Source organism: Lampris incognitus, chromosome 4, assembly GCF_029633865.1.
Source record: "Lampris incognitus isolate fLamInc1 chromosome 4, fLamInc1.hap2, whole genome shotgun sequence".
Lineage (NCBI taxonomy): Eukaryota > Metazoa > Chordata > Actinopteri > Lampriformes > Lampridae > Lampris > Lampris incognitus.
In genome coordinates this window covers 564,604-579,183 of record NC_079214.1, presented here as the reverse complement: position 1 = coordinate 579,183, position 14,580 = coordinate 564,604, and the positions used below count along the sequence as shown (strand labels likewise).

The window sequence follows — 14,580 nt, the reverse complement described above, 5'->3', positions numbered from 1 at the left end:
TCTACTATTTTCCATAGGAACAGAAAGAAGATAGCCAAGTACAAGGCCGCAGCTACCCTGGCTAAGAAACCTGAGGCTGAAGAACTTCAAGTCATTAGAGAGGCTGAGCTGGAATCCACCTTTCAGAACAGCAGCCTACTCAAGAACCCGGTACAAGGGACTAAGTTCTCTTCATTGAACGGGGAGGTTGAGGGGCAAAAACCAGGGGGCATTGTGGTGACTTGCAAAGATGGCAATGTGTTTGCCTTGTATCCAGATCCTGCAGTGGAGGTTGAGCAGCTAGAAAAAGAGGAGGAAGAAGGTAGGACTGATTTGATGGCGTGTGAACATTTAAGTTAAGATTTAAAAGATACTGCTGCATCAAAAGTTCCAGGTATATCCAGCATGAGACAACATACGTTCTCTGTTAATCCTGCTCCTTCAGTTCAGAGGTGACAGACCTGTAACACCTGACATCACCCACATGTGGTGACGTAGCTTAGAATCATGGAAGAGTTGCTGTATTGTTTTGTAACAGTCTTAATTGTCTTCAGATAATTTCCAGATCATTTATTTGAATGTTTTATTAAATCAACAACAATTACACATGTGCAGAATTAAACATATGGCATGACACAGTGATTATCTTATTTTAGTATTAAAATGCTAGACATATTTCTTTTCCCTTTACTTATCTAACGTTATACAATCTTGTTTTTCTTGATATGATTATGTACAAAGGGTGATTATGTACAAAACAGGGCAGACCAGGGCCCATATTCATAAAGTATGTCGGAGCAGAGAAATGTCTTTAGTATCAGGACAGTCAGTGATGTAAAGTGGCTTCTTTACACCTCAGAGTAAGAGAATTTTAGTAAACATTCTAACATATGGTGCTTCTGAGCCGTTGGTGCTCCTGAGCTGGAGAACCTTTGGGACACCTCAAGGTATCTAGTTAGCAGTAGAAAATGGTAAATCATTGTGGCCAGCGTGTGTGCACATTTTGTGACAGGAAAGATATATGTGTATTTAAAAAGATATATGTGTTTGGCAGAGAGTTAGCATGCATGATCAACTCACCAGGGAAGGAATCATGTTTAGTAGAAAGTTAGTATGCATGATCAACTCAACAGGGAAGAAATCATGTTTGGTAGAGAGTTAACATGCATGAGCAACTCAACAGGGAAGGAATCATGTTTGGTAGAAAGTTAGTATGCATGATCAACTCAACAGGGAAGAAATCATGTTTGGTAGAGAGTTAACATGCATGAGCAACTCAACAGGGAAGAAATCATGTTTGGCCGAGAGTTAACATGCATGATCAACTCAACGGAAGGAATCATGATTGGCAGAGTGTTAGCATGCATGATCAACTCAACAGGGAAGGAATCAGTTTGGTAGAGAGTTAGTATGCATCATCAACTTAGCAGGGAAGCAATCAGTTTGGTAGAGAGTTAGCATGCATGATCAACTCAACAGGGAAGGAATCAGTTTGGTAGAGAGTTAGCATGCAAGATCAACTCAACAGGGAATGAATCAGTTTGGTAGAGAGTTAGCATGCATGATCAACTCAGCAGGGAAGGAATCATGTTTGGTAGAGAGTTGCATGCATGATCAACTCAATAGGGAAGGAATCAGTTTGGTAGAGAGTTAGCATGCATGATAAACTCAGCAGGGAAGGAATCATGTTTGGTAGAGAGTTAGCATGCATGATCAACTCAACAGGGAAGGAATCAGTTTGGTAGAGAGTTAGCATGCATGATAAACTCAGCAGGGAAGGAATCATGTTTGGTAGAGAGTTAGCATGCATGATCAACTCAACAGGGAAGGAATCATGTTTGGTAGAGAGTTAATATGCATGATCAACTCAATAGGGAAGGAATAGGTTTGGTAGACAGTTAGCAGGCATGATCAACTCAACAGGGAAGGAATCATATTTGGTAGGGAGTTAGCATGCATGATCAACTCAACAGGGAAGGAATCATGTTTGGCAGAGAGTTAGCATGCATGATCAACTCAACAGGGAAGGAATCATGTTTAGTAGAGAGTTAGTATGCATGATCAACTCAACAGGGAAGAAATCATGTTTGATAGAAAGTTAGCATGCATGATCAACTCAACAGGGAAGGAATCAGTTTGGTAGAGAGTTAGTATGCATCATCAACTTAGCAGGGAAGCAATCAGTTTGGTAGAGTTAGCATGCATGATCAACTCAACAGGGAAGGAATCATGTTTGGTAGAGAGTTAGCATGCATGATCAACTCAACAGGAAAGGAATCATGTTTGGTAGAGAGTTAGCATGCATGATCAACTCAACAGGGAAGGAATCATGTTTGGTAGAGAGTTAGTATGCATCATCAACTTAGCAGGGAAGCAATCAGTTTGGTAGAGAGTTAGCATGCATGATCAACTCAACAGGGAATGAATCAGTTTGGTAGAGAGTTAGCATGCAAGATCAACTCAACAGGGAATGAATCAGTTTGGTAGAGAGTTAGCATGCACGATCAACTCAGCAGGGAAGGAATCATGTTTGGTAGAGAGTTAGCATGCATGATCAACTCAATAGGGAAGGAATCAGTTTGGTAGAGAGTTAGCATGCATGATAAACTCAGCAGGGAAGGAATCATGTTTGGTAGAGAGTTAGCATGCATGATCAACTCAACAGGGAAGGAATCAGTTTGGTAGAGAGTTAGCATGCATGATAAACTCAGCAGGGAAGGAATCATGTTTGGTAGAGAGTTAGCATGCATGATCAACTCAACAGGGAAGGAATCATGTTTGGTAGAGAGTTAATATGCATGATCAACTCAATAGGGAAGGAATAGGTTTGGTAGACAGTTAGCAGGCATGATCAACTCAACAGGGAAGGAATCATATTTGGTAGGGAGTTAGCATGCATGATCAACTCAACAGGGAAGGAATCATGTTTGGCAGAGAGTTAGCATGCATGATCAACTCAACAGGGAAGGAATCATGTTTAGTAGAGAGTTAGTATGCATGATCAACTCAACAGGGAAGAAATCATGTTTGATAGAAAGTTAGCATGCATGATCAACTCAACAGGGAAGGAATCAGTTTGGTAGAGAGTTAGTATGCATCATCAACTTAGCAGGGAAGCAATCAGTTTGGTAGAGTTAGCATACATGATCAACTCAACAGGGAAGGAAACATGTTTGGTAGAGAGTTAGCATGCATGATCAATTCAACAGGAAAGGAATCATGTTTGGTAGTGAGTTAGCATGCATGATCAACTCAACAGGGAAGGAATCATGTTTGGTAGAGAGTTAGTATGCATGATCAACTCAACAGGGAAGGAATCATGTTTAGTAGAGAGTTAGTATGCATGATCAACTCAACAGGGAAGAAATCATGTTTGATAGAAAGTTAGCATGCATGATCAACTCAACAGGGAAGGAATCAGTTTGGTAGAGAGTTAGTATGCATGATCAACTCAACAGGGAAGGAATCCTGTTTGGTAAAGTTAGTAAGCATGATCAACTCAACAGGGAAGGAATCATGTTTGGTAGAGAGTTAGCATGCATGATCAACTCAACAGGAAAGGAATCATGTTTGGTAGAGAGTTAGCATGCATGATCAACTCAACAGGGAAGGAATCATGTTTGGTAGAGAGTTAGTATGCATGATCAACTCAACAGGGAAGGAATCCTGTTTGGTAAAGTTAGTAAGCATGATCATCTCAACAGGGAAGGAATCATGTTTGGTAGAGAGATAGCATGCATGATCAACTCAACAGGGAAGGAATCATGTTTGGTAGATAGTTAGCATGCATGATCAACTCAACATGGAAGGAATCATGTTTGGTAGAAAGTTAGCATGCATGATCAACTCAACAGGGAAGGAATCATTTTTGGTAGAGAGTTAGTATGCATGATCAACTCAACAGGGAAGGAATCTTGTTTGGTAAAGTTAGTAAGCATGATCATCTCAACAGGGAAGGAATCATGTTTGGTAGAGAGTTAGCATGCATGATCAACTCAACAGGGGAGTAATCATTTTTGGTAGAGAGTTAGTATGCATGATCAACTCAACAGGGAAGGAATCTTGTTTGGTAAAGTTAGTAAGCATGATCATCTCAACAGGGAAGGAATCATGTTTGGTAGAGAGTTAGCATGCATGATCAACTCAACAGGGGAGTAATCATGTTTGGTAGAGAGTTAGTATGCATGATCAACTTAGAAGGGAAGCAATCAGTTTGGTAGATAGTTAGCATGCATGATCAACTCAACAGGGAAGGAATCATTTTTGGTAGAGAGTTAGTATGCATGAGCAACTCAACAGGGAAGGAATCATGTTTGTAACCAACCTTGTTCATGAGCACATTAGTCCCCGGACAGACTGAAATGGATCATTCAGTGTCAAGATAAAAATGATAATAACCCTGTGGTTTCTAGCAACTGGGAAGATGCAGCGATGTAGCAGAGGTGATGTAGGACCATCACAACCATCCACAAGCCGCTCCATCCCTTCATCCCTGACAGCACTGACAGCACCTCAACGTATTCAGCCCATCATTGAATTCCCAGCAAGTTAGCATGAAGTCAGTGCCAACTAAGCTGCATTTATGCAGATAGCCGGCTCTCTGTGTGTTGTAGGTGTCACTGAGGGACACACACATGCACCATTGCACCCACACAGAATGAGGGTGTAAATGGTACCACAGTATCAACGGGCTGCACATGTAGTGTTTGACAGAGACTACAACATACGAGGGGTCTGCACATGATGCACAAGGACCTGACCTCAGTGGCCTCAAACTACTTTTCAACACAATGTGCAAGGTTACCACAAGGCTGTCACCTTCTTGGCGATCAAGGGGACCCCCAATAATGTTGGTTAATGACCCCATCCCTCTGTGCTGTTGCAACTTATTGACAACACCATCAACTATGTTTATTTTTCATATAGACGCTGGGTCACTGGTCAAATACAAAAAAAGTATTTCATCATATTCTATATTTATAGGCTCAAGAAATCATCAAATTATAATGCCATTGGACATGCACAAGGCTATTTTAGCCTTTTTGTGTTTTTGACAGTGTTTTTGAGTGCACACAAAACCAACTGCAGTGTTGCAGAGAGGAAACGGCACTGGAGGGTGTAAGCTGTAGAGACAACATGTGGGCTGTTAGCTGGGAATAGCACAGTAGAAACATATGAGGTCAAATACATTTTCAAATGTTAAGTTGTTGTTTAGCAGGCAGGGAATCCTGTGAATCCTTCAGTCATCAAACAAACAAACAAAGTGAGCAGATTAGGATGTCATGATGCTGGGCAAGTGTTTTCCCACTACATTTAGTGTCCAGATGAACTGATACAACTTCTCTGGAATAAGCTGATAAGGAGTGATTTTTTTCCTAAACGCACTCCGAGTGTCATTTCTGAGAGTAATTCTGAGATATTTTATGAATATGGGCCCGGTTGTGTTTCTTATCATGTAAGAAATTGTTTTAAACTATGACTTTGTTAAAGAAAAAATAAAAGTAAAACTATAAAATGAGTAAGGTCTATGTTGAAACATTATTTTGCCTCTGTAAAAGACCCCCACTGCAGTGGAGGGTACAATGTAAAAGACCCCCACTGCAGTGAATGTAAAAGACCCCCATGGCAGGAGTTGGTACAATGTAAAAGACCCCGCAGATGGTACAATTAAAAGACCCCCGCGGTTGTGGATGGTACAATGCATTGGTAATTCCCCTGCAACATTCACTCTTACAAAATGCTTTATCAATTAACATTCAGTTTGCATTTAGTCCACCAATCACAAGAGAATACAAAGTATTTAACAGCAAATGGTGCCCCCCACCCCCAATGGTAACAGCCATTTTAGCTCATAAGACAACACATTCTCAGGCACAAAGTCTTATCCTTCACCTTCCACTGTGTAGCTCTCCTCACATCCTCGCTTTGTATTTCTCTCACTGATCTTTGAACTTGCCCTTCTACCTCGGTAGCAGCAGTTGGATCAGAAGATCTTAAAGCCTCTGAGCAGTGTGAGTGTCGGGGCCCTGCGTTTGCTCTGGGCCCTGGACGACTTGACTGTGACCAGCTTAGCGGTGGCAGGAGCTGGCAGCTCCTTGTAGCACGGTGTGGTGAAGGGAGGCACAGTGGAGATGCTGACCAGAGGTTTGTCCTCATTGATGTAGAAGGGTTGTAGTGGAAGGCTCCTCTCCCCTTCCCGCCTGGCGCCCCTCACGGCCTCATGAAAAACATGTTGAACTGACAGGAAATCTAGACAGGCCGACACCTCAAAGAACAAACAGCCAAAACGAGCTGCGAGGGCTGAGCCATCAGATGTACTAACTTGCCTGAGGAAGAGAAAAGGGTTGAACAGTCCTGCGTGTAGAAAACACATGCAGTCCATCAACACATGATGAACCAAATAGTAATGATTAAGTAAAGTGCAGGGTCTCCTTTACAGGACTTATGACTTCACAGCTTATCAGAGACGTGAGTGTGGGGTGTTTCTCAAAGGTTTCAGGACACCTTACCTTGTCCACTAGAAAAACCTTTACTTCTCAACACTACTTTTACAGACCGACGTTTTTCAATAGAAAGTGCTTTAAATCTTGCCATTTGTCTTTGCAGAGTGAAAGAATGTCTTGATGCTGCGCAATAATCCAGGTAAGAAAATCAAACAGGGTGGAGTCAGTTCATGTGGACACAACGTGTATTGACAGAAACTTTTCATCATCATCTCAGTGACTTCTTCGGTCTCACCTGACTGCAGGTGTCCCCACCCATATAAACAACACAGTGACTGCAGGTGTCCCCACCCTTATTCACAATACAGTGACTGCAGGTGTCCCCACCCTTATAAACAATACAGTGACTGCAGGTGTCCCACCCTTATAAACAATACAGTGACTGCAGGTGTCCCCACCCTTATAAACAATACAGTGACTGCAGGTGTCCCCACCCTTATAAACAATACAGTGACTGCAGGTCTCCCCACCCTTATAAACAATACAGTGGCATAACGACCCAAACCAATGATCAGTTTCATCATTACTCTGACCACTAACTAGAGTTACAATGGTCATGTGTACTATTCACAGAGGATTGGGGAATAGTTGCAGTCACAGCATTGTAAGATGGTGACAGATGTACTCCTAGCCCCCCCCCCCGGTTCAGGGATGGTCATTTTCTCAAAGCACAGATGGCCTCTTTGACTCCCTGTCCAAACCAGCGTTCCTCCCTATCAAGGATGTGCATATCCTCATCCCTGAAAGAGCGGCCACTGGTCTGTAGATGGTGTAGACTTTGTAGGTTGTGTAGACTGTGGAGTCCTGGCCTGACATGGTAGCTCTTCTGCGTTGTGTCATCCTCCTGGCCAGCATCTGTTTGGTTTCCCAGATGTACAAGTCACGGCAATCCTCCTGGTGCTTAACAGCTACACTATATTGCTCTGTTTGTGCCGGGGGACCTGATCCTTGGGGTGGATCAATTTCTGCCGCAGCGTGTTTTGGGGTTTGAAAGCAACCAAGATGCAGTGTTTTGAAAATCCACATCTCAGCTTCTCTGACACTCCCACCACATACAGAATCACCACTGGTTTACACTTGGACAGCTGTCGTCCTTCTCCTCTCTTGTATTGGCTGGTGCACTGTTTGGCCGTCTTCCTGGTTTGACGAACGCCCAGTTAGGATAACCACACTTAACCAGGGCCTGTTTAATGTGGGATTTCTCCCCTTCCTCAGCCGCTGTGTCGGTGGGGACGTTGTCAGCTCGGTGGTCCAGCGTCCTGATGACTCCTAGTTTGTGCTCCAGTGGATGATGAGAATCAAACCTTAAGTACTGATCAGTATGTGTGGTTTGTGGTAAACATCAACAATCAACAACAGCCAGACATACACCAGCGAACTCACCCAGGTGGCGAAAGACATTCTTGCTAAGGGGCTGAATTTTGCAGTCACGCCATGGCAAGTCCCACTAGTGGAACTGATCACAGCCACGGAATCAGCCATCCGAAGAAACAACATTGTGGACCCGGAAGCGGAGCAACTGTGGATGAAAGTTTCAGCCTGCCTCAGCAACGTGAAGACATCACCGTCCAACATCAGTAGAGATGAGAGGAATGTCCTCATGACTCTCAGTAAGGACAAAAACATCTCATCCTTCCAGCGGACGAAGGCAGACGCCCTGGTGTATTAAACCAGACAGACTATCATGAGAGTGTTATGATGTCACTTAGCAAGATGAACACTTACGAGCCCCTGAAACCAGATCCAGGCAGTGGTTCCAAGAAAAAGGTGGTAGACTGTCTGAAGCTGTTAGAACAGGACAATGCTACTGACAGACTGTTGTACCACAGATTATACCCAGGGGGCGCTACACCTACTCTGTATGGGTTACCTAAGATACATAAACAGGATGTGCCATTATGGCCTGTTGTTAGTATGATTAACTCAGTGACCTATAACCTCTCTACGTTTCTGGCATCTGTTCTGAACCCGTTGGTAGGCAGTAATGAACATCACATTCACAACACTGTGGATGTTGTGGATAAGGTGAGGGACGTCATCATGGAGGAGGATGAAACAATGGTCTCTTATGATGTTATGTCTCTCTTCTCCTGCGTTCCTGTTGATGAAGCAGTGGAGGTAGTCTGTATGAAATTACAAAACGACCCCACCCTTAGCAATAGCACCACCCTTAACACTGACCAAGTGTGTCTGTTCCTGAAGCTGTGTCTTCAGTCCACGTACTTCACATACAGGGGGCAGTACTATAGGTAGAGGCGTGGGTGTGCTATGGGTCCCCCAGTCTCACCTGTAGTGGCCAACTTGTAAGTGGAGGAAGTGGAAAAGAGGCTCTGGTGTCCTATCCAGGGATACCACCTAGCCACTGGTTCAGATTTGTGGACGACACCTGGGTTAAAATTAAATCTCAGGATGTACCACGTTTCACCAACCACATTAACTCTGTGGACACCACATCAAATTCATAAGGGAGGATGTGGAACATGACAGGGTAGTCTTCTTACACTGTGAAATTGCAACTGGTGATGGAGGACATTTGATTGTTGATGTTTACCGTGAACCAACACATACTGATCAGTACTTAAGGTCTGACTCTCATCATCCACTGGAGCACAATGGGTTAGGGTTAGGATTAGGGTTAGGGGCTTGGAGTACATCTGTCACCATTTTACAGTGCTTTATTGCAACGATTCCCCAATCCTCTGTGAATAGTACACATGACCATTGTAACTCTAGTTAATGCTCACACCCATATCTGCATATGAAACTGGTCGTTGGTTTGGGCCGTTATGCCACTGTGTTGTTTATAAGGGTGGAGACACCTGCAGTCACTGTATTGTTTATAAGGGTGGGACACCTACAGTCACTGTATTGTTTATAAGGGTGGGGACACCTGCAGTCACTGTATTGTTTATAAGGGTGGGGACACCTGCAGCCACTGTATTGTTTATAAGGGTGGGGACACCTGCAGTCACTGTATTGTTTATAAGGGTGGGGACACCTGCAGCCACTGTATTGTTTATAAGGGTGGGGACACCTGCAGTCACTGTATTGTGAATAAGGATGGGGACACCTGCAGTCACTGTATTGTGCATAAGGGTGGGGACACCTGCAGTCACTGTATTGTGAATAAGGGTGGGGACACCTGCAGTCACTGTATTGTTTATAAGGGTGGGGACACCTGCAGTTACTGTTTTGTGCATAAGGGTGGGACACCTGCAGTCACTGTATTGTTTATAAGGGTGGGGACACCTGCAGTCACTGTATTGTGAATAAGGGTGGGGACACCTGCAGTCACTGTATTGTGCATAAGGGTGGGGACACCTGCAGTCACTGTATTGTTTATAAGGGTGGGGACACCTGCAGTCACTGTATTGGTTATAAGGGTGGGGACACCTGCAGTCACTGTCTTGTTTATAAGGGTGGGGACACCTGCAGTCACTGTATTGGTTATAAGGGTGGGGACACCTGCAGTCACTGTATTGTTTATAAGGGTGAGGACACCTGCAGCCACTGTATTGTGAATAAGGGTGGGGACACCTGCAGCCACTGTATTGTGCATAAGGGTGGGGACACCTGCAGTCACTGTATTGTTTATAAGGGTGGGGACACCTGCAGTCACTGTATTGTTTATAAGGGTGGGGACACCTGCAGTCACTGTATTGTTTATAAGGGTGGGGACACCTGCAGTCACTGTATTGTTTATAAGGGTGGGGACACCTGCAGTCACTGTATTGTTTATAAGGGTGGGGACACCTGCAGTCACTGTATTGTTTGTAAGGGTGGGGACACCTGCAGACACTGTATTGTTTATAAGGGTGGGGACACCTGCAGTCACTGTGTTGTTTATAAGGGTGGGGTACCTGCAGGCACTGTATTGTGAATAAGGGTGGGGACACCTGCAGTCACTGTATTGTTTATAAGGGTGGGGACACCTGCAGTCACTGTATTGTTTATAAGGGTGGGGACACCTGCAGTCACTGTATTGTTTATAAGGGTGGGGACACCTGCAGTCACTGTATTGTTTATAAGGGTGGGGACACCTGCAGTCACTGTATTGTGAATAAGGGTGGGGACACCTGCAGTCACTGTATTGTGCATAAGGGTGGGGACACCTGCAGTCACTGTATTGTTTATAAGGGTGGGGACACCTGCAGTCACTGTATTGTGCATAAGGGTGGGGACACCTGCAGTCACTGTATTGTTTATAAGGGTGGGGACACCTGCAGTTACTGTTTTGTGCATAAGGGTGGGGACACCTGCAGTCACTGTATTGTTTATAAGGGTGGGGACACCTGCAGTTACTGTTTTGTGCATAAGGGTGGGGACACCTGCAGTCACTGTATTGTTTATAAGGGTGAGGACACCTGCAGCCACTGTATTGTTTATAAGGGTGGGGACACCTGCAGTCACTGTATTGTTTATAAGGGTGGGGACACCTGCAGCCACTGTATTGTTTATAAGGATGGGGACACCTGCAGTCACTGTATTGTGCATAAGGGTGGGGACACCTGCAGTCACTGTATTGTGAATAAGGGTGGGGACACCTGCAGTCACTGTATTGTTTATAAGGGTGGGGACACCTGCAGTTACTGTTTTGTGCATAAGGGTGGGACACCTGCAGTCACTGTATTGTTTATAAGGGTGGGGACACCTGCAGTCACTGTATTGTGAATAAGGGTGGGGACACCTGCAGTCACTGTATTGTGCATAAGGGTGGGGACACCTGCAGTCACTGTATTGTTTATAAGGGTGGGGACACCTGCAGTCACTGTATTGGTTATAAGGGTGGGGACACCTGCAGTCACTGTCTTGTTTATAAGGGTAGGGACACCTGCAGTCACTGTATTGGTTATAAGGGTGGGGACACCTGCAGTCACTGTATTGTTTATAAGGGTGAGGACACCTGCAGCCACTGTATTGTGAATAAGGGTGGGGACACCTGCAGCCACTGTATTGTGCATAAGGGTGGGGACACCTGCAGTCAGGTGAGACTGAAGCGGTCACTTAGATGACGATGAAACCTTTCTGTCGATAAACGTTGTGTCCAGATGAACTGACTGCACCTTGTTTGAAAACTGAAAGAACAACAGACAAGAGTACTATGTGGGAATGGTGACATGCTACACCCATTCAGTAGTCTTATTGTGACATTAGGTATGCACCGTTGGCTCCTTTCAGGTGTTTACACCAACTGTGGGGATTTTCTACATGTGCTTTTAATAATCATGTGGTGAAAGAAAAGTGTGTAGTCATTGTTTAGTGAAAACCTGCTTTTGGTACCAAGGAAAGACACTTTGAACATGAAGCTGAGTGCTGCATGAAACTACCCAGAGTACTGTCAGTTTGCTGTTTTACGTTGACCAAACCCTTGAAGGCTTTTCTTTTTCCTTAACTGAATAGTGACAGAAAATGAAAAATTACTCACCAGTAAAAAAAAAAGGCAAATATCTTGAACATTTAGTGAGGACACATCAGCACAACCAGCACCACACATCCTGCCCGGACAAACCTGTATCTCTCCATGTCCAGCTTGGTGCCCAGCAGGATGATGGGAGCGTCCTCCTGAAGGCCTTTATTATGACGGGCCACTGTCTCCAGGTACTGCTGAGAGCCCTCAAAGCTCTGTCTGTTATCGATGCTGTAGACCACCAGGAAGGCGTTGGCCCAGGACAAGTAGCGCTGGGTATTCACAGGACCGTCCTGGATGTAGACAGAAACACCAGACTGAGCAAGTCTTCTGAGCTGTGTCTGGTTTCTTTGTCAACTCGTGTGTGTGTGTGACGGCAGAAAGCTACCTGGTCAGCAGTGTCCATCACCTTCACCACCACCGCCTGCTGGTCCACCATCTCCTCTGAGGAGTAGATGTCCTCTAGATGGCAGCCAGGGCATGAAAACCAACAGAACCTGGTTATTTTCACAAACACATCCTGATCCACATAAGAGCTCGTACTGCCTGAGTAAAGGAAGAGCGGTGTTCATAAAGGACAAGGCAGAAGTTACCCAGGTGGGGGTCATATTCACTGATGAAGCGCTTCGTAAGAAACTTCACCGTCAGTGCTGCAAAAGAGGAAAGAAGGAAGCAAGTGTTTTCTTTCTCATGCCTACAGATGCAGGATCACATCAGGCCATGAGAGAGGTTCTGCATGAACCTGACGTCATGCTGTTGATATTCTGGCAAACAGGGAAAATAAAAACATTTACAGTCCAAATAAAACTGAATATGAGAATTGTAGAATTACAAATGGTTACTAAGACACTGCAATAAACAACTGTGTGCAGAAGACAGGGTTGTCAGCATACGGCTTAAGCAGATTATACTGTCCCATAAATACACCGACCTGACTTTCCAGAGCCCATCACACCAAGAACCACCACATGACACTCAGTCTGACTCCTCTCAGTCTGACTCCGCTCAGCCACAGGGGCCGAGACACTCGTCCTGCTTTTTCCAAACATCACAGACATGTCCTGTCCTTGAAGCAGACACACTGCCGGATTTCGAGCTTTCCTTTTCTGGGTATCTGCAGTTGTGGCCTACAACGTCTGCGCATGTTCAAGGTAACGTTGAAAAATCACAACTTCCACCATGTCTGGAAAACCTGAAGAACCACGTCTGTGTGGAGGTGCAGCATACAGACCTCCCAGGCTGGAGTGTTTTTCAAAAAGAAATATCGGCCTTGTCATCTTAAAAATGAAAGAGAAACATTGCAGAGAGGGTGCAGAAGCTGGTCCGACATGGATGCTCACACCAGGCAGAGCGGAGTCACTGCTGGAACACGATGGGAAAAAAGAAAAGGAAAAAAAAAACAAACCAAGCCTCTGCTGCCTGCCACGCGTGATTGACTTTCCATTCCCATTTAAGGGAATGGACGTAATGTGCAGACTTGGTTGAAACTAAGTGCTTTGGGAACTTGCATGCAGAGCTGCAGGGAGCCTGCTCTGACACCCTCCGGGGCTTTTATTTCCAGGAGAAGTGAAACAGGTCGGCCACCAGCGCCCACTTTACAATGAGCTGCATGCAACCTTCACTGAATTCCAATGTAAGGAGAAAACATGATGTGAATGAAATCCTAGAAGAAGGTGTGGACGTCAGCAGAGCTCCTCTGACAGCTCCACACTGACCCACACCTAGGGTCAACTAGAAGGCCAACCTGCCGTCTCTACCAAAGCATCTAGAACATTGACTTCACAACCACAAATATAGGAGAGTCTACAGCTCTGTTTAGCACCACACAATCCATCAGCCGTCTCTGTCATTTTTACCATCATTGGTTTTACATGCTCGTGAAATTCTTATTTGATATGGTATTGTTGTCGTTCATGCACTGGGACTACAGATGCACATTAACTAATGCACAACGAACCCTGCACATCTGACTTATAAACCTGACTCATAAATCTGCACATCTGACTTATAAACCTGTCTTATAAACCTGCACATCTGACTTATAAACCTGCACATCTGACTTATAAACCTGTCTTATAAACCTGCACATCTGACTTATAAACCTGCACATCTGACTTATAAACCTGACGTATAAACCTGCACATCTGACTTATAAACCTGCACATCTGACTTATAAACCTGCACATCTGACTTATAAACCTGCACATCTGACTTATAAACCTGACTTATAAACCTGACGTATAAACCTGCACATCTGACTTATAAACCTGTCTTATAAACCTGCACATCTGACTTATAAACCTGCACATCTGACTTATAAACCTGACGTATAAACCTGCACATCTGACTTATAAACCTGCACATCTGACTTATAAACCTGCACATCTGACTTATAAACCTGCACATCTGACTTATAAACCTGACGTATAAACCTGCACATCTGACTTATAAACCTGCACATCTGACTTATAAACCTGCACACCTGACTTATAAACCTGACTTATAAACCTGATGTATAAACCTGCACATCTGACTTATAAACCTGCACATCTGACTTATAAACCTGACTTATAAACCTGTCTTATAAACCTGCACATCTGACTTATAAACCTGCACATCTGACTTATAAACCTGCACATCTGACTTATAAACCTGACGTATAAACCTGCACATCTGACTTATAAACCTGCA

General features: G+C 44.4%; 2 protein-coding genes across 2 annotated transcripts in view; one reads left to right on the top strand and one right to left on the bottom strand.

The window, feature by feature from the left end:
• Positions 1-5,652, top strand: part of si:cabz01068815.1 (solute carrier family 51 subunit beta) — a 68,158-nt gene extending 62,506 nt beyond the window's left edge. The window contains exons 6-7 of the mRNA XM_056278457.1: positions 18-301; positions 4,392-5,652. Coding sequence (XP_056134432.1) covers positions 18-301; positions 4,392-4,531 — 424 coding nt within the window. The 3' untranslated portion in view covers positions 4,532-5,652. The remainder of the gene's footprint in view (positions 1-17; positions 302-4,391) is intronic.
• Positions 5,653-5,655: 3 nt separating this feature from the next.
• On the bottom strand, positions 5,656-13,222 carry rasl12 (RAS-like, family 12). The gene is made up of 5 exons (XM_056278459.1): positions 12,821-13,222; positions 12,483-12,539; positions 12,278-12,351; positions 11,992-12,182; positions 5,656-6,305 (listed from the first exon to the last, which is right to left on the bottom strand). Exons 1-5 carry the CDS (start codon positions 12,945-12,947, stop codon positions 5,963-5,965), a joined length of 792 nt encoding a protein of 263 aa, XP_056134434.1. The 5' UTR covers positions 12,948-13,222; the 3' UTR covers positions 5,656-5,962.
• Between the last annotated feature and the right edge of the window lie 1,358 nt (positions 13,223-14,580).

Bases quoted from the DNA above. Each gene is read 5' to 3' on its own strand.
- rasl12 (XM_056278459.1), bottom strand. From the start codon at position 12,947: ATGTCTGTGATGTTTGGAAAAAGCAGGACGAGTGTCTCGGCCCCTGTG. The intron at 12,540-12,820 runs GTCGGTGTATTT...CCTCTTTTGCAG, and splicing joins GATGGGCTCTGGAAAGTCAG to CACTGACGGTGAAGTTTCTT. The intron at 12,352-12,482 runs GTAACTTCTGCC...GCTGCCATCTAG, and splicing joins TGAATATGACCCCCACCTGG to AGGACATCTACTCCTCAGAG.